Consider the following 21,392-nt stretch of genomic DNA (forward strand, 5'->3'; position numbering starts at 1 on the left):
TGGGGATGACATTTTCAACGTTGGGGCGCAAAATGATCACCGCAGTTGACGCGCCTTAAAATTCCAATAAACAAACAAGGCGATGACATTTCGGACGACGGGTTCTTCGGCCGACACGTTGTCCCATCAATTCAAAGAACTCCAGAGGCACAATAAGTTAAACACCTTTAACGCCTGGCAGGGTTTAAACTTTAAACGCTATGACACCACCTGCTATGGGTATTTGTCGGTAGTCAGTCGTCGCTGTAAGGCTCTATCCGCCCCTGTCGAGGGCTCCTGGAGCCGCCGCTGTTCACTGCGCCTGTCGGGGGTCCTGCGCTGTTTGTCCTCCGCCGGCCGCTCCCGCAAGTTCCTCGGTCTGTTTGGGTCAGTCCGACCATTGCGGCCCGGCCCTGGGCTCACCCCACGGCGAAACACACCACCCACCCTTGTTGACGTTTGTGCCGCGGGTCGGCCTGCGGCACTACGCGACCCGCGCCCGCCATCGCCGCGGTGCCGCTGCCGTCGCCGCCCGGGTCGTGACGTCAGAGGCGGTGCCGTGACGTCACGGGCGGCGGGCCGCGGCCGGCGGCGACTCCCTGCCAGTGATAGCTGTGACGCTGACAGGGAGGGGGTGCGGTCGACTGCGCTGTGATCGAGCCGGACCGCGGCGGTCCACGGGCCGTGTGAGGAACGGAACGTGCAGAGGAGAGACAGGTGAGTAGACCCAGAGAGTTTCGGAGCCGCCGCTGTCCCCCAACGGCGAGCGGCTAGTCCGGAAGGGGCGCCCCACAGGGGTACGGTGACCGTAATGGCTGCTTCAGAGAAAGACTCGCACGGTATTACCCAATGAAACCGACCAATGACAGCGCCAGTAGCGGCGACACGCACTGTACTCTGTGATTTGTTATTGTTGGCTGGAACTGGCCCCAAATGGGGCCGCTCATCCGCTCTTCCGCCATTCGTCCGAGGCCGTGGCCGTGCGGGGGCCGTCCGGTCGCGCCGCTGCACACAGCCGCTATTTGAGTTCGGAAGTGGCCAAAATGCGATAACTCGTTAACCAGTTGACATTTTGCCAAGGAATTTTTATGGTATGTAAGGTCAACCGTAAGGTCACATATGGGAACGTATGAGCATCCATGCTGATACATCATTGCCGTAAAAAATATTTTTGCTTGTAATCCGCGGATGACGGGCATATATCCCATAACGTGGGTGACTCGGGAGGGGATTCTGCATAGCTTCCCTGCTGTCTTCGAAACTACTCGTTCAATACTAAAAGTTCAAACGGCTTCTGATAGGAATAGCTGATAAACGAAACCTAACTTTGTCACAAAAGGTCATGGAAAGGTCATGGGTCACAAAAGGTCATGGAAAGGGTCATGGAAGGAAATGTATACATTTTTTAAGGTCATGCGACACATCTTTAATGGTCCATTTCGGCAAAAGCATCTACAAATGATGTCATCTGGGTCGTCCGATTCGAAACTATTTCCATTCGACAAATGAAGGTCAGGTCACGGCGAGGTCAAAAAGGTCAAATTTTGAAGTTGAGCATTATCAACAAAAAAGATGTGCATCGGATGCAATTTGAGCTCTGGAACACGATGATGCTATTCATTTTGGTTTTCGATGTCAAGAACGTACTGAAATTGCCTTTGCAATCTCGAAAGTTGTGATTAACTGACTACGGTAAAATGCAAAAGCCAATAACATTGCCATTTCTGAAGATATCTGACTGAAACTTTCCAAAAGCAATGCAAATGTTACATACAAAAGCCAATGACGTTCATTCTGGTCGATGGCTGCTCCCCAAAACTCTGAATGTTATCAACCATATCGGACATTCTTACGATATTCTGTTGGCTGGATGTCTTTTTACTTTATTGAATTTGATCAGACTACATTCTGTTAAGACGACGTACATTTATTGGTCACCAGAAAGTATACCCACAAGTCATTCGACAATCGACAACCAACAAATGCAATCGACACGAGCGTCGAGCACCCCTCAGCACAAGCAACTGCCGGGGGCGATTAGACGGACCGCGCTCCTCTCTCGCAGCTGATTGGTCAGCTGCCGAACCGCACGGACGTCAGCTGCACGGCCGCTTCCCGGCCGACCTGACCGGGGTCGGCCGGGCGGCGACCTAGCGTCACTAGAACTGCAATAACTTTTGCCGGCAGTGTGATGCCGACCTAATTTTTTCAGCAAATGAATCACAGTTGTACGGTATATGTTATGGACGTTGTCTCGATGTGAAGCACGCTGTGCGTTTTTTGGTAGGCCTATGTAAATATTTAAATCCTCAAGCCCTTCTGCTTTGTGCAAGTGCGCAACAATTAGCTTATAATAACTGATTGGGAAGTTTTTTAGATGCACTTTTGTTACCAATGGATTCCGCACATTTTCCCCTTTCAGCTGATATCTTACTTACGCATTTTCAAGCAAAGAATATGACAGGAGACTCGTCAACATTTACATGAAAATCGCAGCACAAGTTCGGTCTCACGGAGCAAAACAAAACGGTGTTCTTTGGGAGCCCACCAATCTGTGCCAGAATGAGTAATATTTTTTCTGGATGATATTTTATACAGTCTGATCAATTTACGACCAGAAAATGTGAGAAAATCACGCTTTAAAATTTGTCGAAAATTAGGGTATTGGCCACTTCTGAACCCTGATAGCGGCTGTGTGCGCTGGACAGCCCGGACGGCCAGCATGAGTCGGCGCCCGGCAGCGAGCGGCCGGTCGGCGCTGCCTATCGCGCGTAGCATCGCACCTCCGCCGGGAGGAAAGCGGCGCCCTGTGAGCGGCCAGCTCTGACGAGCACCCTCGGTACCGCTGGTCGAGGCGACGTGACGGCTCTGGAGACGGTCCGAGGTTTGGATCGAGGTCAGGGACACTGCGCGGCAGCAGGGGCTGCCGAAGGGCCGGTGTTCATTGGACATTGACACGATGGTAAAACGGAGGGTGAAAACTAAGCCTGGTTGGAGGACACTCACCGACTGGTGAGATTTGATGCGGAGCTAACGACAGTAAGTAATCAGAGTCTGCGAAGTCGACTCCAGCGCTGCTGTCCGATTATTCACCACCCACCATCCGCGTGTTTACTTTCTCGGAACCGTCTGACTAATGGACATGCAACGGCAGGCGCCAGTCACTCGTATCTCCACCCAATACTATTGTATGTTGCAACCGAGCGGACCGGCCGTTTTGCGACTGACTCACGTCTCGGCACACTGGTGGCCACTTGGCTCCGGTCCCGGTACCGGCCTCTGCAGCGTTTGATCGGTGCGGCCGACGATGGCAGGGGGCGGGTGGGCGGGCGCGACCGTGCCGTGACCCTATACTTCGTGACCCGGCCGATCGATGTCCACGGCCCGGGGGCGGTGTCGCGGCCTGCCCGCCCCGCCCCCGCCGGCGGCTCTCCCGCCCCGCCCCCGCCGGCGGCTCTCCCGGACCTGTCGTCGCCACCGCGGCTGGCCGTGCCGCTCTTATTGAACTAGATGGCCGCGGGCTTTGTCACCGAAGGCCTCTCGCTTTCCCAACTGTCCGATCCTGCCAGGTCAGCGGCCCGCAGCTGACCTGGCAGGAGCTGAGTCACCGTCACGCCGCTGGCGGCCGGCGGGGCGGACCTGGACCGCCGGCCGATGGCCCGTGTCGGGGCCGGCGATAAACCGTCAGACGCTACCGTCACAGACTCAGAGACGCCGCTCTCCGGGCCGGCTGACGTCACGCGCCTTCGACGAAGTTCCCTCCACGGTTCGGTGACGGGCCATCTGTGCCGGGCGCGCGTGACAGCCGGGCTGCGCGCAGCTCTCACGGCCGCACATGGCGTGAGTGTCGCGGGAGCCGGGCGCCCAGGCGGTGAGAGCGGCCGTGCAGACCGCCGTGGAGCGAATCGCGGACCGGTCTGGTGGGCCCGGGTTGATCGCCCGCAGTCACCGCTGAGGAGGTTCGACAGCCTCGAGGCTCGAGCAACAGTCACTGCTCCGACGGGGTCTCGGCGACCTGTCTCCCAGGGCGCTCGGGTGTGCCCGTAGCTTGGCAAACCCTTCAAAGTGAGACTGTTGCACCCGCGGACGGATCCCACATGGCATTTGCTACCGGAGAGGTCTAGCGTCAACATTGGGCATGCTTTCCATCTTCCCAAATGGCTGCAATATTTACCCATAGGTCTTTGGGCCTGGGTTACGTCCCTCCCCGCTTGTGAATCCGCTGGTCCAGTGCCACACGTTGGTATTGCAGGTAGAAGTAACCTCCATTCGGACCACCATTTACTTACACTTCAGTTGCCTTCTCCGTCATTAGTATCCGGAACCTCAATGTCACATACGACCACGCTAGTCTGGCTGAATTCTGAGAGCGATTTCAGATCTCGACGTGCTGTCCTTAGAAGCCCCTTTGCCAAGGACATACATGGGCTCGTCATCGTGGGTGGTTCGCTGAAGGGAATACAGGGCGCGACTATTCGGAAACAGAAGGCTGAACTGGGGACGCAAGCTAGTGCGGTCCCGCGCCACCCAGCGCTGCCTCAAAGCACGCAGTACACAGACGTTTCGAGACTTCACGGGGCTCAATGTAATAAATTCGGCGAAAAGCTCTCAGATGCTGTCTGATAGGATCTGCTACATGACAAGGACGCAATCCAGTTGTTGACCTTTACATAGGCTTGGTTGAGTATGCCATAGTGAATAAGACGGATGCTAGCATGAACCACTTCCTGACTTATAAAGTGATGAAAGGGACCTGCAGGTCAAATTCAGTAGTTACCCTGGATTAATGTCGCATTACAGCGTCGTAAAATGTAATGAAATGCCGTCTGCGTTCACGACTGCACTTTGCACCAGACAGCTTCTTGGCAAAATATTTGGATGAATTGACGACAGTAACTGCTAGCCTAATCCGAAGAGCAGGCCTTGTCTGCAGCAACGTTCAAAACATCTTGCAGTGGTCTTACGTTCTCGCGGGACCCAGCACTGCTGGGGCGCCGCGCGACAGGCTATAGCCAGTCGCTCCAAAATGTAAACATGGGCCTCTCAGTCGGCAGACGGGTCTCTCCCGCCCATCCGGCAGGCGCGAGGAGTGGCGACGTTGCCGTGGTACCCTCCCCCAAAACGCCAGCAGGCGCGCTCCGTGCGGAGGCCCCAGCATGGGTGTAACTTTGTATACTTTCGAGGTCCCATGTGGGACCCCAATGCGAACATTTGGGACCCCAATTGTCATTTTGGGACCCCAATAGTGGAGGCCCCCGAGACGCATCAGCTTCTTTGCAAACGGAGGTCCGATATTCATATAAAAGGTTCTCTGTTTAAATAGGAGGCCCCTTGGACAAATCGGAGGCCCTGTTGGACAAATAGGAGGCCCCCTGAACAAGTAGGAGGCCCCCTGAACAAGTAGGAGGCCCCCTGAACAAGTAGGAGGCCCCCGGAAAACAGGAAGTCCCCTGGAGAAATAGGAGGCTCTCTGGACAAGTAGGAGGCCTCCTGGACAAATAGGAGGCCCTAGACAAATAAGAGGCCCCTAGACAAATAGTAAGCCCCATGGACAAGTAGGAGGCCCTCTGTACAATTAGGAGGCCCCCTGCAAAAATAGGAGGCCCCCTGGACAAATAGGAGGTCCTAGACCTAGACAAACAGGAGGCCCCTTTCACAAAAGGAGGCCCCTGGACAAATAGGAGGCCCCATGGACAAGTAGGAGGCCCTCTGTGCAAATAGGAGGCCCCTGCAAAAATAGGAGGCCCCCTGGACAAATAGAAGGTCCTAGACCTAGACAAAAAGGAGGCCCCTTTCACAAAAGGAGGCCCCCTGGACAAATAGGAGGCCCCTTTCACAAAAGGAGGCCCCTGGACAATTAAGAGGCCCCCTGAACAAGGAGGCCACCTGGATAAAGAGGAAGCCCCCTAAAAATAGGAGCCCTCTGGATAAATAGGAGGCCGCTTGGAAAATAAGAGGCTACTTTAACCAATAGGAGGCCCCTTGGACAAATAGGAGGCCCCCTGAACATGTAGGAGGCACGCTGGACAAATAGGAGGCCTCTTGGGCAAAGAGGCCCCCTAGAAAAATAACAGGTCCCTTGGACAAATAGGAGGCCCCCTGGACAAATAGGGGACCTCTTGAACAAATAGGAGGCTCCATGGACAAGTAGGAGCTAGAGGCTCTCTGTACGAATAGGAGGCCCCCTGGACAAATAGAAGGCTCCCTTAACAAAAAGGAGTCCCTTAAAAAAAAGGAGGCCCCGGGACAAGTAGGAGACCCTTGGACAAATAGGAGGCCCCTGCACAAATATGAGACTCCTAGTCGAATAAAAGACCCCTGGATAAATAGGAGGCCCCTGGACAAATAGGAGGCCCCTGAACACGTAGGAGGCCCCCTAGATAAAGAGGAGGCCCCCTGGAAAATAGAAGCCCCCTGGATAAATAGGGGACCTTCTGGAGAAACAGGAGGCCTCCTGGACAAATAGGAGGTCCCATAGACGAATAGGAGGCCGCTTGGACAAATAGGAGGCGCCGTTAACCAATAGGAGGCCCCCTAGACAAACAGGAGGCCCTCTGTAACAGTAGGAGGCTCTCTGTACGTACAAGAGACCGGCGCTCGACCTGTAGAAGCTTAGCCGTATGTACGCTAGGAGGCTCTCTGTGCAAGTAGTCGAAGTAGGAGGCTCTCTGTACTGTACCTACAATTACAAATAAGAGGCCCCCTGGGTAACTTAGATGCAACACAAATCGGAGGTCACCTATAAAAAAGCGGGACTCTGTTGGAATACCTGATTTAATAAATTATTTTCCTGATATTCAAATTACTTAGGTAATCCTCGTCCGCACATGGGGGGGGGGGCAGTGGTTGCCACACCCCCCACCCCGACCTAGGTAGTTTTTTTCTGCTCTGCACTAAACATTTTGATTGCTAGAAGTCGGATATTTCGTATAGCTGCTGCTCTATCCTTTTTTAGCGTCCACTGAAAATTTCAAGTTTCTGTGGTTTTTGGTTTCGGAGATATGACCTTATTCTTCAGGTAATGTCATAACCCAAATGACAAATACCCAATATCTTGCGTTGGCGTTGGGTCTTGTGAGCTTTTGACACCTTGATTTCGGCCTTTTTTGTCAGTCTTACCTCCCACCTATCATGGAACATGTTGTTCAATGATGTAGAGATGCCAGGGTCAGGGTCAAGGTCAACCTAGGTCGTCTAAAAATATTGCGTTTTAGGGAAGCTGAATTTACTTTCGTGAAGTTTCTTTGACTGTATTTTTGGCAAAAGCTTCTCAGTTCATGATCTCATGTAATATGGACACATTCACAGTCGGTGCACACATCAGTATACTCGTACACACAGACACACACAGACATACAAACACATGTCATTGACCTTGAGCTAACTTGACCTGAAATGACCACAGCCAGCAAAAACCTAGTCGGATAGTGTGACAAAGAGGTTCTAGCTGGCTTGGCACCACAATACGGCAGCGTCATCGGTACATGATGAGCAGCGCACGTGATATTCCAACGGGCAACGGTGACCCCAAACAGCAACATTCTTTAGTTTGACCTGACCTGGAAGGTCAATGACTGACCTGATGAGGTAAAATTGGTATCATTGGATTCGTCACTTCCCAAAGAATCTGTTGCTCTTGACCGCAAGGCTTAAAATCTTGTAAGAAAAAATTGTGGTGATGTCGAATAAGATACCTACACAAGCAGCGGGCCAACCCATCATATACCGATGACGCTGCCGTATTAGTGCCAAGCGAGCTAGAACAGCTCTTTGTCACACTATCCGACTAATTTGCTGGCTGTGGTCATTTCACGTCAAGTTAGGTCAAGGTCAATGATATGTGTTTGTATGTCTGTGTATGTCTGTGTATGTACTGATGTGTGCACAGATCGGTTTGTGTGTCCCTATTACACTTGATCATGAAGTGAGAAGCTTTTACTAAACATACAGTCAAAGAAACTTCACGAAAAGTAAATTCAGCTTGCCTAAAGCGCAATAATTTTAGATGACCTAGGTTGACCTTGACCCTGACTCTGACATCTGTACATCGCAGAACAACATGTTCAATGATAGGTGGGAGGTAAGACTGGCAAAAAAAAAGCCGAAATCAGCGTGTCAAAAGCTCACAAGGCCCATAGCCATCGCAAGATATTGGGTATTCGTCATTTAGGACATGACATGTCATGACCTGAAGAACAAGGTCATATCTCCAAACCCAAATGCCCCAGAAGCTTGAAATTTTCAATGGACGCTGAGAAAAGATAGAAAAGCAGCTATACAAAGAAAATCAGGTTTCTAGCTTTAAAAATGTTAAGTGTAGAGCAGAAAAACTAACTTGGGGGTGGCGACCCTCCCCCCAGGTGCCGGCGAAGGTTAACCCTCACACTTTCTGGGGTCGGCTTACGGCTAGATTCCTTGCGCAATGCTGTGCCGTTATTTTTTTTCTATTATAAAGGCATTGTGTTTTATTGTCAAAAGTGAAAAAGCCAGAAATTTTCGTCGATTTCGGATGCCGCGGGGGATATTTACATACAATGTCACCCTGCTGGCCTGGATCCACCAGTAGGGTCAGGTGACCTACCATTTCTTTATCGATATTAAAAAAAAAAAATCATGGCATCAGAGCTGTGACGAAAAATAAGTGGCCTAAATCCGATGAGAAAACTGGATTTGGGGGTACCCCATGTTTGGCTTCTGAGCCTCTGGTCCCCCAATGAAAATTTCTTAGAGGAGGCCCTGGCGTGGCTCGTAAATTACCGCTTCCGCAATTGGAGGCCCCTAATTGCTTGGAGGCCCCCACTAAATGGAGGCCCCCTTGGACGTTTGGGACCCCAATGGTGATGTCAAAGTTTCACCCATGGGCCCCAGCACGCTATGAGCGCGGTGCTCGCCTGCAGTGGGCAGGTGTGGTGGCGCCGCGCGCCCTGCCGGCCCGGGCACCAGCGGAATGCCTGCTCAGACACGGGCGATGGCCACTTCGGGCGCTGTTTTCTGCCGGAGCACCGGCATGAGATCAGCGGCGCGGTTCACGATACTGGCCCGTTCCTGGAAGCACGGAGCCTGGTTGCCTGTTTTTGGGAGCGGCCGCGCCCGTCGGCAGGAGTCGTCCCGCGCGCCGCACGACCATCTCCGCGCACCGAGCGTCCGAGTCCCATCGTAAACGGGCCTTATCTCGGCTTACGAGTGCATGTCTTATGCGGATTATGCCTGGTGGTTCCGTGACGGCGTGCTTGTGTTGAGTTTCTGATCCACCAGTTAAATTACACGGTTTCGGGCCAGACGCTCGGACAAGAGGAGCTGGTTCGGCAGGCAGGGGCATCCCCAGCGACAGCGAAACAGGGCTCGTCTGAGCCGCCTGTCCAGCAGAAGGGGGCCACGCTGCAGCCCGGGTTCTCCTGAATACCGACAATACGCTGCAGCCCGGGGCCTCCTGAACACCGACAAAACTTATTTTGCAGACTAATGTGATGACGAACAGCAGTCTGTTCGTGAGACATGCGGTGTCCGTCTTCGCCAGCCGTACTCTGGAAGAATTTCCGTTTTTGCTCGAACGTCCCCAGTCTCCTGGAACCGCCTGTGGCCCCTGCGTGCGCGACGTTTTTGTTCCGGCGTCCGGGAGCGGCGGCGAGTCTGCTCGTGACGTGCACGCCTGTCCTCGAAGTCTCGCATGTACCGGGAATCATTAGCAGCGAGCTGAGGGTTGCTGCGCCGGACCGGCTGCGGTTAGCATTCAGTTGTCGGCAGTTCAGCCGCATTCCTTCAATAAACGGCCGCCGTGCGCTGGCCGGCCAGAGTGAACACGGAATGAAGCGGACGACTTTTTGTAAGTGAGACCAGATAGTTGCTAAGAAACTGCTTAAATCGGGAGATATGTATGTAGTTTCTTGTAAATATCGTTTATATTAGCCTTCGTCGCCCTACCATTTTTAGGATTTGAAATGGAGTTAAAAATGCTCTGATTCACAGCCCATGCTGACTTGCCCCAAAAACAGGATTTGATTCGATCAGTCTCCTCTTGAGCTCAGCAGTTACCAGCAGTTATGGGTGAGATATTTTTACAGTTCATCGCTTTTTGTTGTTTTGTTATCACATAAGCACTATCAAACGAAGCGTGATGGCCAAATTTGGTTGTCATGACGTGCATGTGGCATGTCCAAAACATGAGTGCTGGCCATATATACCGAGATATAAGCACCACGTGTTAGCACCGCGGTCGAAACAAGGAGGCGAGGGACACGAGTTGCTAATCCTTCCTGGCGTTCTCGGGTGAAGGGGGGAGGGAGGGGGGGCACAGACGGTTCCCGGAAGTTGTTCTGTGACAGTCAGTGACCGTTTGCTGGTCTGGGAGTGCCCAAAGACGCGTACTGGCTCTATGGTCGGCGCTGGATTGTCCATCAATCGAATGCAGAGCGGCCTTTCAGATTTCCCTGTCGCGCTATCCTCCTCACTAGACCTCTGAAGGTGAGGATGTCCCAGTGGACATTTCCCGGCCATAGGAAATGATTACATTATCGGCCGCCCAGGCAGGTATTTGTTCAATTTATGAGAGCATCATAATATTATTGATATATTTCCCCGTAAATGTATTGTTATGCTACGCCTACGGCCTGCGACTTCCTTATAAGACCGGCGCCCGCTAATCCAAGGGCTCCGCCACGGACTTTTGGTTGGGGGGGACGGGGGACAATTCTTCGCTCATCGCCCTGTGTGTCCTCTAAACCTAGGGTACCTCCAAATCCTGTTTTCTCATCGGATTTAGGCCACTTATTTTTCGTCATAGCCCTGGCGCGATTATTTTTTTTTTTAATACAGTAAAAAAAATGGTTTGCCGAGTGGCTCCGCCACGGAGTTCAGGTTAGGGGAGGGGGGGGGGCGGTCTCGCAAATCAAAGACGGTTGTAAGAATAGCGGGTGGCCAGCGGCCCGGCCACCCAACAAATGTTGGGCGGTTGGGCACGGATTAGGCCGGATGGGGTAGCGGGAGGCTCTTCGCCGTTCGGAGCGATGCCCAGACATGAATAGGTGCATGCATGTATCTACTTGTCGCGAATTCAGTTGCGAATTCAGTTAATTTTTATTTTGAATCGTTTGTTGATGGTAAGATATGCATAACACCTTAGTTTAAACAATTTTGTTGTCATCTTTTATACAAAAGCAAAGAGCTATATAGTTATTGCACTCGAGATAAATTAATCAGCTACTCTACATGCATCATCCACAAGGAACAATCGATACCACGATATGTATTCACCATATGTTGGCCATTACGAGAAGAGCTTCAATTGTTACCCTGCCCCAAACATTCTGAAACTATTGCAGCTAGGAGCTAGCTTAAATGCCTTCATCTGATTGACACTCATACATCACAAATATAGATATTCACAATCTAGGGTATCACTACACTGCAGGTGATAGCGTCGGTCTCCGCCCACGCCGCCTCGCACCTCTACCCACGCGAGGCGGCGCCCCCTGACCACCGACCCGTCACGCGGGCCACAGGCGGCCCGGCCACCCAACAAATGTTGGGCGCCCGGGCACAGGTTAGCCCGGATGGGGTAGGGCGGAGGCTCTTCGCCGCTCGGAGCGATGCCCAGACATCTGCATTCGCTTACGTATCGTTCAGTATGGGATTGGGGCCCAATGGTAGCATCTGTGTGCCATAAAATGTAACAATGGGCGCTTTCATCTGGCGCTCGCCGGCGCGGACACTTATGGCGACCGCCTAAAAACGCCTGTCCGTTTCACGGCCACTATCACGCTGCTTACCGCTGGCGTTAGCATTGACACCAAGTTGTAATGTTCATGCATTAAAATATCAAGATATTTCTGTTACCATTTGGGCGGTCGATTGTTACCTGTTATTTTGGTGAAAACGTTCAAAAGAAAAATGTAACCAATGTACATATGTGTATAATCCATGTTGTCCATGACATATGCATTATGTGGTATGTTATGTCATATCTGCACAATTTGAGACAGGGAGACACAATTGAGCCTGTTATTGTACAGTTGGAGACAGCCAAGCCATTTTTCAGCTCTGTACATATTTTCACATTACCTATTACGGCAAAAGCCTGTTAACCTCCCACAACTTGAAAAATGAAATAAAAGGCGGCAACGGAGTTTGAAAGCAATCGCTTCCATATGAAGTAACTCTCTGCTAGCCATTTTTCCTTCATAGGCTTACCCCGTGGCCGTTCCCTTTCTTCTAGAGTGACAAAATCTGTAATACGTTTGAATAACTATAGTGGAAATTTGGACAGATTTTTTGGGGGGACAAAAGACACTATATCCCACCCAACATTTTGGTTGGGTGGGACGTGTCCCCCCCCGTCCCCCCCGGTGGCGGAGCCCTTGCGCTAATCTGACGGAACCGACCCAGGCCATGGACAGGATGAATGGTGAAACGAGTGACCCTTTTGTCGACAAAGACTGATCGGCAGCTTTATGTTGGCAAAAAGTGGCTCTCTCGTGGAAACTCCACCCATCCATTCAATTAAAAAAAAACTGCTCTACCTAGTGCACCTTCATATGATACAATGGATGACTCTATAATTGACTTTCGACGAATGAAGCGTTGCCTAGAAAAATGTTATCATGAGAATCTCGGACATCAAAACATCAGACCGGGACAACGCCCAAGCCATGCACGGTTCGGTAGGCATGTGCATTGCACGGTGACCACCAATTCGCACCGGTACTGGTTACCAGGCGGCTGGTGGAAACCTTCGGCTCACTTCAGAGCTTCTGCGGTGGGAAATTCTCCCACCTCAATTTCACTTACCTTCGCCAGGACCATGACCAGGTAAATGTGCGGGCTGCCGGCTGCCGCTGCGGTAACCATTAATACCCGTCGGCAGTAAGTGTCGCGACCACCGCGACGGGGCCGCCGGCGTCCCACAGCCGGTCCACGTGTCACGGCCGCCGGAGCCGCCTGTTCAGGCGCCGACTGCATCCAGCGATACCACTTCACGTGACGCCCCGACAGAGGCCTGCACGCAATGGGCCGGGCGTGCCGGCCGAATATGGGCGGGCCGCGCCTGGCGTGCCGGACTGGGCGCCGCTCGCGCGGCGAGCCACTGCCGGTTCCTGATCGACACTCGGCCCGCGGGATCGCGGCGGAAGGGGACCGCAACCAGTCTGCAGGGGTGCCGGGGACTCGCCGGCTGACCTCACCGCATTGCTGCTCTCCCTTTGTTGGACAGGCCGCTGAATGTCGCTGCATAAATACAGTTGCACACACTCGACAGAACAAAGAGGTCCAATCCAATAGTCATCGAACGACCTCAAATGACTAATGAATCGGCATCGAACGACTAGGCAGTACGAGTAGTATTCACATTCGGAAGCCAGGCCTCACAGCACATGTGCCGTGATTTGTCTATAAAATGTCATGCATGATTGGAACAGCCCTGTCTCGCGGCGATGCGGTCTGTGGTTCGTTTGCGCCATGTTTCGCTCGGCGGCTTTTCTCCAAGGCCACTGCCGGCGCGCAGTGTCGCCGTGTGGTGGGGAACTGGTTGGCGACAGTCCGGTGGGGGCCGAGCCCCTCCCTCCTCAGTGCTAGCCCCTCCCGTCCGCCATGGTAGTGGTATGTGTTTGAGGACTTCGGGGCCCCACCTAGTGATACGCCCCCCCCCCCCCACTCGTAGCAACATGATCGGTTTGTAGGTAAATGTATACGTCTGCAGAGTATGGCTGTGCTCGGCGCGTCTGTCAGCGAGTCGTGTGTGCTGATAAATCGGTGTGCTGTGCTAAGTGACTAGGTATGTCTGGCGTCGACGTCGTGTAGTGAACTGTTATGTCGCAAACTATAGGGGAGGCTGAGCTCACTCCATGCATTACGTCTAAATGTGGCGTGTGTTCTGTCATGCGTTCTGTCTGTCAGACGTGTGCTGTACTCGGTGTAGTAAGTTTGTGCTGTTCATATTCTGTCCACGCGCCATGTCATGTGCTGTGTTTGGCAGTAGGTACGCTACAGCATTGTGTCGAGGTTGTAAGTACGTGATGTGTCGTGGACTGGTGGGTTGATCGCACGTTTTGATGTTGGAGTCGGGGATCTGTCTCTGCGCCGTGTTCCAAGCTTTGTCCGTACGTTTTGATACAGTGTTGACTGTTGGGGCTCTGTATCTGCGCCGTGTCCCATGCTTTGTCCGTCCGTTTTGATACAGTGCTGGGGGCTCTGTCTGTGCGCCATGTGTCGTGCTTTGTCTGTCCGTTTTGATACAGTGTTGGGCTCTGTCTGGGTCACGGGCGCCGGCCGCTGCGGTGCGTTCGTCGCCATGTCACTGCGCAGCTGTGCCCGTGCAGCTGCGGCTCGGCTCGGCACGGCCCGACTCCCCGGCTTGTTCACACGTGCACGGCTGCAGTGAGATGTCTGGCCGGAGGAAGTGGCACGATAAGTCGGCAAACCGCCGCGCCGGCTCCGTTCTGCACTGCGCTCGAGCAAATATTCTCGGCGCTGGGCATGCTAAGCCGCTGGGTGGCTCGCCATCTCGTGCTTCTGATGCTCCAGTTGTGACTTTTCCAGAGTTGATGATTGATGATAATGGTTGGCCAATCCACCTTTCTGGTGAATTTCCTGGCCATCGCATATTTGACGTTCCCATTGCTCAGCCACCCCGTCCCTCGACAAGAAAAGCAACCGTTTCTTTATAGCCGCCTAGTTCAAAATGAACAGTCTGTGTTACAGGATGTTTCATAACTCAACGACTGCAATCTAACATGGCCCCGAGTACAATTCCAAAGAGAACCCAGGCAGGCATTCAGTTTCGCAAATTTGATTTGAGCCTCACATTGGCGCCTGGTATGCTGTGCAATCCCGCGAAGCAGCAATGCAGAAGTTTAATATTTAAATGTGCACATGAGCGCTGCCGCGCGGGGGCTGGTAAATGTCAGTCGGGTGTCGTCAGGGGGCCCCATTAGACAAGCTGTTCGGCGGGCTGCCTTCGGGCACCTCCCTGGGGCGGCGGCGCGGTGCGGTACCCCGCCGGCATTCCTTGGAACGAGCCGGTACAGCGCACCTCCGGCCCCATTGACCTTTAAATTGAGAATTCAAGACCTGTCGGACTCCAGAGGTCCGGGTGCAGGTATGACTGTCGTATATCAAGTGGCATATTCTTGGTCGGCGTAGGCCGCCAGTGTAATGGATATCCAGGGGCGCGGGAACTACTTTCCGACTGGGGGGGCACACCATAAAAGAGATCAACCTAGGGTACCCCCAAATCTAGTTTTCTCACCGGTTTTAGGCCACTTATTTTTCACCCCTCGGCTTTTTCAACAAAAAAAGAAAACATTTGCAAAAAAAAGTGTGATATTCCGTCTCAAAGCTGTGGGGGCACCGCCCCCACGGCCCCAGAGTTGGGGGGGGGGCAAGCTGCCCCCACTGCCCCCCCGGCTCCCGCGCCTATGTGGATATCTTGTCCATTTCCAATTTCTGGCAAGTTCTCAGATCTGGAGAGTGGTGGAAAATGACCCCGTCCGTGGCTCATCCAGTATACCCAGTCGTAAACTGGCTGACCTTACGAATCTAGTGGTGGTATCGGATGTCACAAAATCCCACACCGGCGGGTATGCAAACACTTCATCGAACGTCAGCCAATACTCGTTATCGGTTTCTCAGGAACAACTCTTTCTGAAGACTTCCAGCTAAACACCGGAATTACTGGAGACTTCATAGGGCTGTCAGTAGTCGCGCCTCGCATTACCAACCAGTTTGCGTCAATGCCACCAGGCCCGTCCGAGTTGATAACATAGCCGGTTGCGCAGTTCTCTGGAAAGGCTTATCCCGTCATGAGCCTCCCTCCAAACGGATGGCTCACAGCCGGTCTGGCAGTGCCGGTAATGACACTACTGTTTCGGTGTCGGCAATATAGCCGCCGCGGGACGACCCGTCGTTTGCCGCCAGCCCCTCCCGTAGGTCGCCGGCCTAATGGCGTGGGCGGGTCCCGCGGCGGGCGCTCGTTGACGGTCGGGCTGGCCGGCAGGGATTGAACCCCGCTGTCCGGGTCCCCGGCCGGTCGCGCCGTGCACTGCTCCGGTCACACCAAGGTCGGTCGGTCGGCCCGGCCCGGGGACTCCCCGGATCCCGCAGCAGGCGCGCACCGCTGACCCTATGCAATGTTTGGCCCCATGCCCGGCTGAGAACACACAGGTGGCTACTAGGAAGGGGCGGCCGATGGTGCCTGTTCAGAGAAGGCGTTCATCGGTGGCCCCGCGGCCCAGCAGCAGCGCTCGCCGGACCGGCCAAGGCCTTCCACGGAGCCCGCGTGATGTAATCGGCCCCATCTGAAATGGGCGCGATCCCGACCTGACCAGTTCTGAGGGGCCACCGCGCGACGGCTGCACGAGCACACCTGATTAGCGATACCTGATTGGCCCACATTAGCTGCTATCCTGCAGCGGGACTGCGCACGGTGAACCCCGCGAATGAGGGATGTGGATATAAGGCTCGTCGTCGATCATGTTCATCAAACCCTTGGCGCATTGCTCAGACAGGAGACTCGGCTCTTTTGTGCTCCAGCGCTGAATCACCCGGTACCAGCGTGTGGTTCTATCGTGAGATCCTTTCGCTCACGACCGGTGCTGCCTGCCCGTGTGCCGTGTGTGCCTGTCTGCACTCTGCGGCTCAGGCGGCGGGGCACAGGGCGGCGCGCCGGGCCGGTGCGATGGGGTATGAAGGGCGGCCGACCTCGCTGGGTTAGAGCCGCACTGCGCAGTGCCCCGCAGCCGCCGGCCTTCTGCCGCCGAACGGGAACGGCCCGCCATAAACACGGAGAGAGCTCGCCTGTACAGCCGCCACCATTCACATTCACCACTATTTTAGAGCCTCTATCCGCTCAGCCCCTGGACAGCCCAAAAAGCCACCATCTCCATCACCCAGTGGTAACAGCCACAGCTGCGGGGTTAGCAGCCACAGCTGCTAACAGCCACAGCTGCTACCACTGGAGAATGCAGATGCTAACGCTGATATCGATGATATCGTCTTATGCCGTTTAAATGAGTGGGAGATTGACATCGCCTTTGACGTTTACTCCCCGCCCCCTCCCCGCCCCCTACCCATCTCGCCTTTGAAAGGTACCGCGCTCGTGCGATGTCAATTGTCCTTTTGCATTTCATTGTTCTGATGATATCATCACCATCACTATGGTTGTGGTGTGAATTTAATTAGTAACTTTACATTGCCGTGACAATTTCATTTTCAGTCCACCAGTTCACGAGAAGTCCGCTTCAACGGCGAACTACTTGCGTTAACTGGTGACTTCCGGGGTCAATTTTCGTTCTCATTGTGACCGGTCTGTTCATGACTTTTGTCCATGAACGAAATGTTAACGGTGCTCTCATTGTGTTGAGCTCATCTGAAAGGCTGTGACCTTTTCCGCAGGTCCGGAGAGAGTGTCTCCTGAGGACGGTGGCTGTCGGCGGCCGGCCCACGCCAAAGAGGAACGAGCCACCCACTCTTCAGGACAGGCTGCCGTTACCACTGACGAGCTCCAAACTACCAGCAACGGCCGAAGAGCGGCGATCGCGAGTCATGCCGCCGCGCCTGGCGACGCTGGCGCCCCTGGTGGCGGCGCTAGCAGCGCTGACAGCCGTAGCGAGGGCAGCGCCCGCGGAGGCGGCGTCACTGGCGGCCGGTGCTGCTGACACTGCAGCTGCGGCTGCGGCACCGACACCGGCGACCATGCTGCCCAACTGCACCCGGTTCAGTGCCGAGAACGCCACGGAGCTCGAGGTGTTCTGTCTGCTGGACAACACGGACTTCCGGCTGCGCATTTCGCACACGCCGACCCACTCGCGGCTGGTGGTCGTGTGCGAGCCGCACGATGTGCGACGAACGGACTACGAGGCGCTGTACGCCATGAACCTGCGACTGGGGGTGACGCACAGCGTGGTGCTGCACCAGTGCCCGCTGCCAGACGGGACGCTGCGGCACTTCGTGCACCAGCTGGGCGTGCGCGGTGTCCGGCTGGTGAAGGTGGTGTCCCTAGGCCTGCTCAATGACACGATGCCGGCCGACTTCCTCGACGGCATGGACCTGGAGACGCTACATCTGGACGGACTGACGCGCATCCAACTGCACGACGACTTCTTCGCGTCCACCGGGAGTCTGCACAACTTGACCATCACTGGTACCAACACGAGTCTTCCCGACGGGCTGCTCCGGCACACACCGCAGTTGCGGAAACTGCACATCCGGAACCTGAACGCCGGCAGGCTACCCGTCACATTCCTTCACGGACTGCATAATCTCACGAAGCTGTTGGCAACCCGAAACGGGCTTAGCGAACTGACACGAGAGCATTTCCGTGACCTAGGGAGGCTCAGACACCTGGACCTGTACAAAAACAGTCTGGAGACGCTGCCGGGTGACGTGTTCGCGTCTCTGACCCAGCTGGAGGTGCTGCGCATGGAGTGCAACCCATTCCGAGCGCTGAACGAGACGCTGTTCGCCGGCACACCTCGTCTCAAGCTGCTGCGTATCAACGGCCGGCTGAACGTGGACGTGGACGTGTCCTCTCTGCCGGCGGGCATCTTCCGCGGCCTGTCGCACCTGGAGCTACTGATGCTGGACCGGCTGGGGCTGCAGCGGCTGCCGCCCGGCCTGTTCCGCGACCTCACCGCCCTCCAAAACCTGACTCTGGACCACAACGAGCTGACCGAGATACCGGATGACAGCTTTGCCGAGCTGACCGCGCTGCTTAACCTGGATCTCAGTCACAACCAGCTGCGCCAGCTATCCTCGGGACTGCTGCGCGGCTTGAGAAGCTTAGACACCATCTACTTGAACGGCAACGGTCTGACGGAGCTGCCGAACGAGATGTTTGTCCGCACACCTCGCCTTCAGCGACTATTCCTACAGGACAACAACCTCACAGAGCTGGGTGCTCGTGCGTTTACCGGTCTGGACTTCAGTCTCCGTCACCTAGACCTATCTAACAACAGCCTAGTGTTAGACAGTCATGAGTCTGCATTCTCGACTGTACGCGAAGTCCGTAATTTGGATTTGCATAGAAACCGCATACGGATGATCCCAAGCCAGCTACGACTGAACTTGATTAAGCTGGAAAGGCTGGATCTTGAGCATAACGACCTTCAGGCTATTGACATGTCATCTCTGAACTTTTTGTCATCCGGTACGGAGATCAGTGTGATGTACAATAACATTTCCAGAATGGATGTACGATGGCTGCCAGCGGGCAAAGCCGATCCAAACTTGATATACATTGGCGAAAATCCACTTATTTGCAACTGCGAGACAATAGGGCTGAACGTTTTCATCAATCGGACCAATGTGACCCAGCCGGAGGGACTGCCCGGCCCTCCGTTTCTACTGAACACCAGACTGCTGAAATGTGCAGGGCCGGCACCACTGGCTAACCGGACCTTCAGCACAGTCCCGGCGGATGAGCTGGTCTGTCCGGTACCCGAGGGCTGTCCGGCCGGTTGTAACTGCACGAGGCAGCCTAGTCGAAGCACGCTCATCACGGCCTGCTCAAGTCTGCCGGCCTGGACGCCGCCCGTTAAGCACGGTTACGCAGTCAGTTTGCGTGTGGAGGGAGCAGGCCTTCGCGACCTGGGCAACGTTTCCTGGTCGGAAGGACAGGTGGCCAGCCTCTATCTGGGTCACAACCTTATCAGCAACCCGACCCCGGCCCTGCTGCCGGCCGGTCTGAGCGAGCTGCGTCTCAACCACAACAACGTGTCACGCGTCAGCAAACAGTTCCTGGAGCGACTCGACGCCGCCTCCAACAACGACACGCGTCTCTGGCTGGGCGGCAACCCGTTCGTGTGCGACTGCGAGCTGCTACCGCTGCACCACTATCTCCAGCTGCACATCAGCGCCAACTCGCTGCGCATCATGGACGCCGCGCAGATGGTGTGCGTCGGCGGCGAGCAGAACAGCGTCCTGAAGCTGACCTCCGAGCAGCTGTGTCCCTCTCGAACGGCCACCATAGTCACCATCTGCATAGTGGCCGCAGCCGTCGCCACATGCCTTCTGGTGATGCTCTGCATCTACTACCGCAACGGCGAGATGCTCAAGGCGTGGCTGTACTCGCACAACCTCTGTCTCTGGTTCGTCACCGAGGAGGAGCTGGACGCAGATAAGAAGTACGACGCGTTCATCAGCTACTCGCATTTGGACGAACACTTTATCCTGGAGCAGCTGGTGCCGGAGCTGGAGTGCGGCGACCCCAAGTACACACTCTGTTTGCACTTCCGCGACTGGCTGGCCGGAGAGTTTATCTTGGACCAGATCCAGACCTCTGTGCAGGACTCACGCCGCGTCATTGTCGTCGTGTCCAAAAACTTCATCCAGAGCGACTGGGGCCGGCACGAGTTTATCGCTGCCCATAAGCAGGCGCTCAGTGACCGGCGCAACCGCGTGATTATGATCGTCTACGGCGACCTACCCGACCCGGAGGACATGGCTCCCGAACTGCGGCTCTACATCAGTACGAACACCTATCTTAAATGGGGCGACGCCCACTTTTGGCAGCGTCTCCGCTACGCCCTGCCACACAAGGGCCGACGCCTGAAGCGAGGCAAGGGTCGCAAAACCGAGAAGCTTGGTATGCTCGGGATGGTGAACGGTACGGGCCCGCCGGTGGCCAACGGCATCACACTGCCGTCCGGAAACGGGATGCACGCCCCCGCTCTGGGCAAACTGGGCACCGACGCCGTTCACCAGACGGCCGACCAGATGGTGTAGACGGACCGACACTGGGCCGCGTGTAGTTATCTAGTCAGCTCGGCGAGGATGGGGCCGGATGCTCAGCAGTGCTGTCGGCATAGCCTCCGAACCGCGTGAGTTTCAGAAATCAGGAGTGTTTGGACTGGGAAAAGACTGAAGGGCGTGGCGATTTTCAGTGCTCTGGCGTGATCAGACGACACTGATAGAGTGGTGTTGTTGCTGCACCCGTTGTGAGTGAGTTCGCATCGATCCCCAAAGCCACGCTTGTCGCCACGCCGATTCCGAGCGTCTGTGATATTGTGTATCAGCTGTTGTTGTGTTATGTACCTGGGGGTTTTCCGTGATGATGCTCTTGTTTCCGCTCGATGCCTACCAACGCTGACTGTTAGCACCTCACCACTACCGCTCCGCTCTGGGGAGATGTTGCGCTCATGTAGCAAAATAGCGGCAGACGCGGTAGTGCACGTATGTGCGTGACATGACAATTTATGTCGCTTCCCGTTTTAGCTCGCTGGATGTCGCGGCCTGCCATGCATTGCTGTCGTTGCATGCTCTATAATGCAGCACATGTTCCCAACTCGTTCATATCCATTTTATTGATTGGCTCATGTTAAATAATATGTAACTGTGCATTTACCCCGTGTTTGGAGGCACAAGGAAAGCGATAGCGATGCTGACATGTGTTGTGCATACGATGGGACCAAAGATCTGGATGCAGT

At 54.6% G+C, this 21,392-nt stretch overlaps 1 protein-coding gene across 1 annotated transcript; it reads left to right on the forward strand.

The window, feature by feature from the left end:
• The first annotated feature begins 240 nt into the window (after positions 1–240).
• Positions 241–21,309, forward strand: LOC122380931 (protein toll-like). The gene is made up of 2 exons (XM_043364580.1): positions 241–696; positions 17,362–21,309. The coding sequence occupies exon 2, from the start codon at positions 17,512–17,514 to the stop codon at positions 20,689–20,691; it is 3,180 nt and encodes a 1,059-aa protein (XP_043220515.1). The 5' UTR covers positions 241–696; positions 17,362–17,511; the 3' UTR covers positions 20,692–21,309.
• Positions 21,310–21,392: the final 83 nt, after the last annotated feature.

The sequence above is a fragment of the Amphibalanus amphitrite genome, unplaced genomic scaffold, assembly GCF_019059575.1.
Source record: "Amphibalanus amphitrite isolate SeventyFive unplaced genomic scaffold, NRLGWU_Aamphi_draft 000109F_arrow, whole genome shotgun sequence".
Taxonomy (NCBI): domain Eukaryota; kingdom Metazoa; phylum Arthropoda; class Thecostraca; order Balanomorpha; family Balanidae; genus Amphibalanus; species Amphibalanus amphitrite.

Coding starts and splice junctions, on each gene's coding strand:
- LOC122380931 (XM_043364580.1), top strand. CDS start 17,512: ATGCCGCCGCGCCTGGCGACGCTGGCGCCCCTGGTGGCGGCGCTAGCA.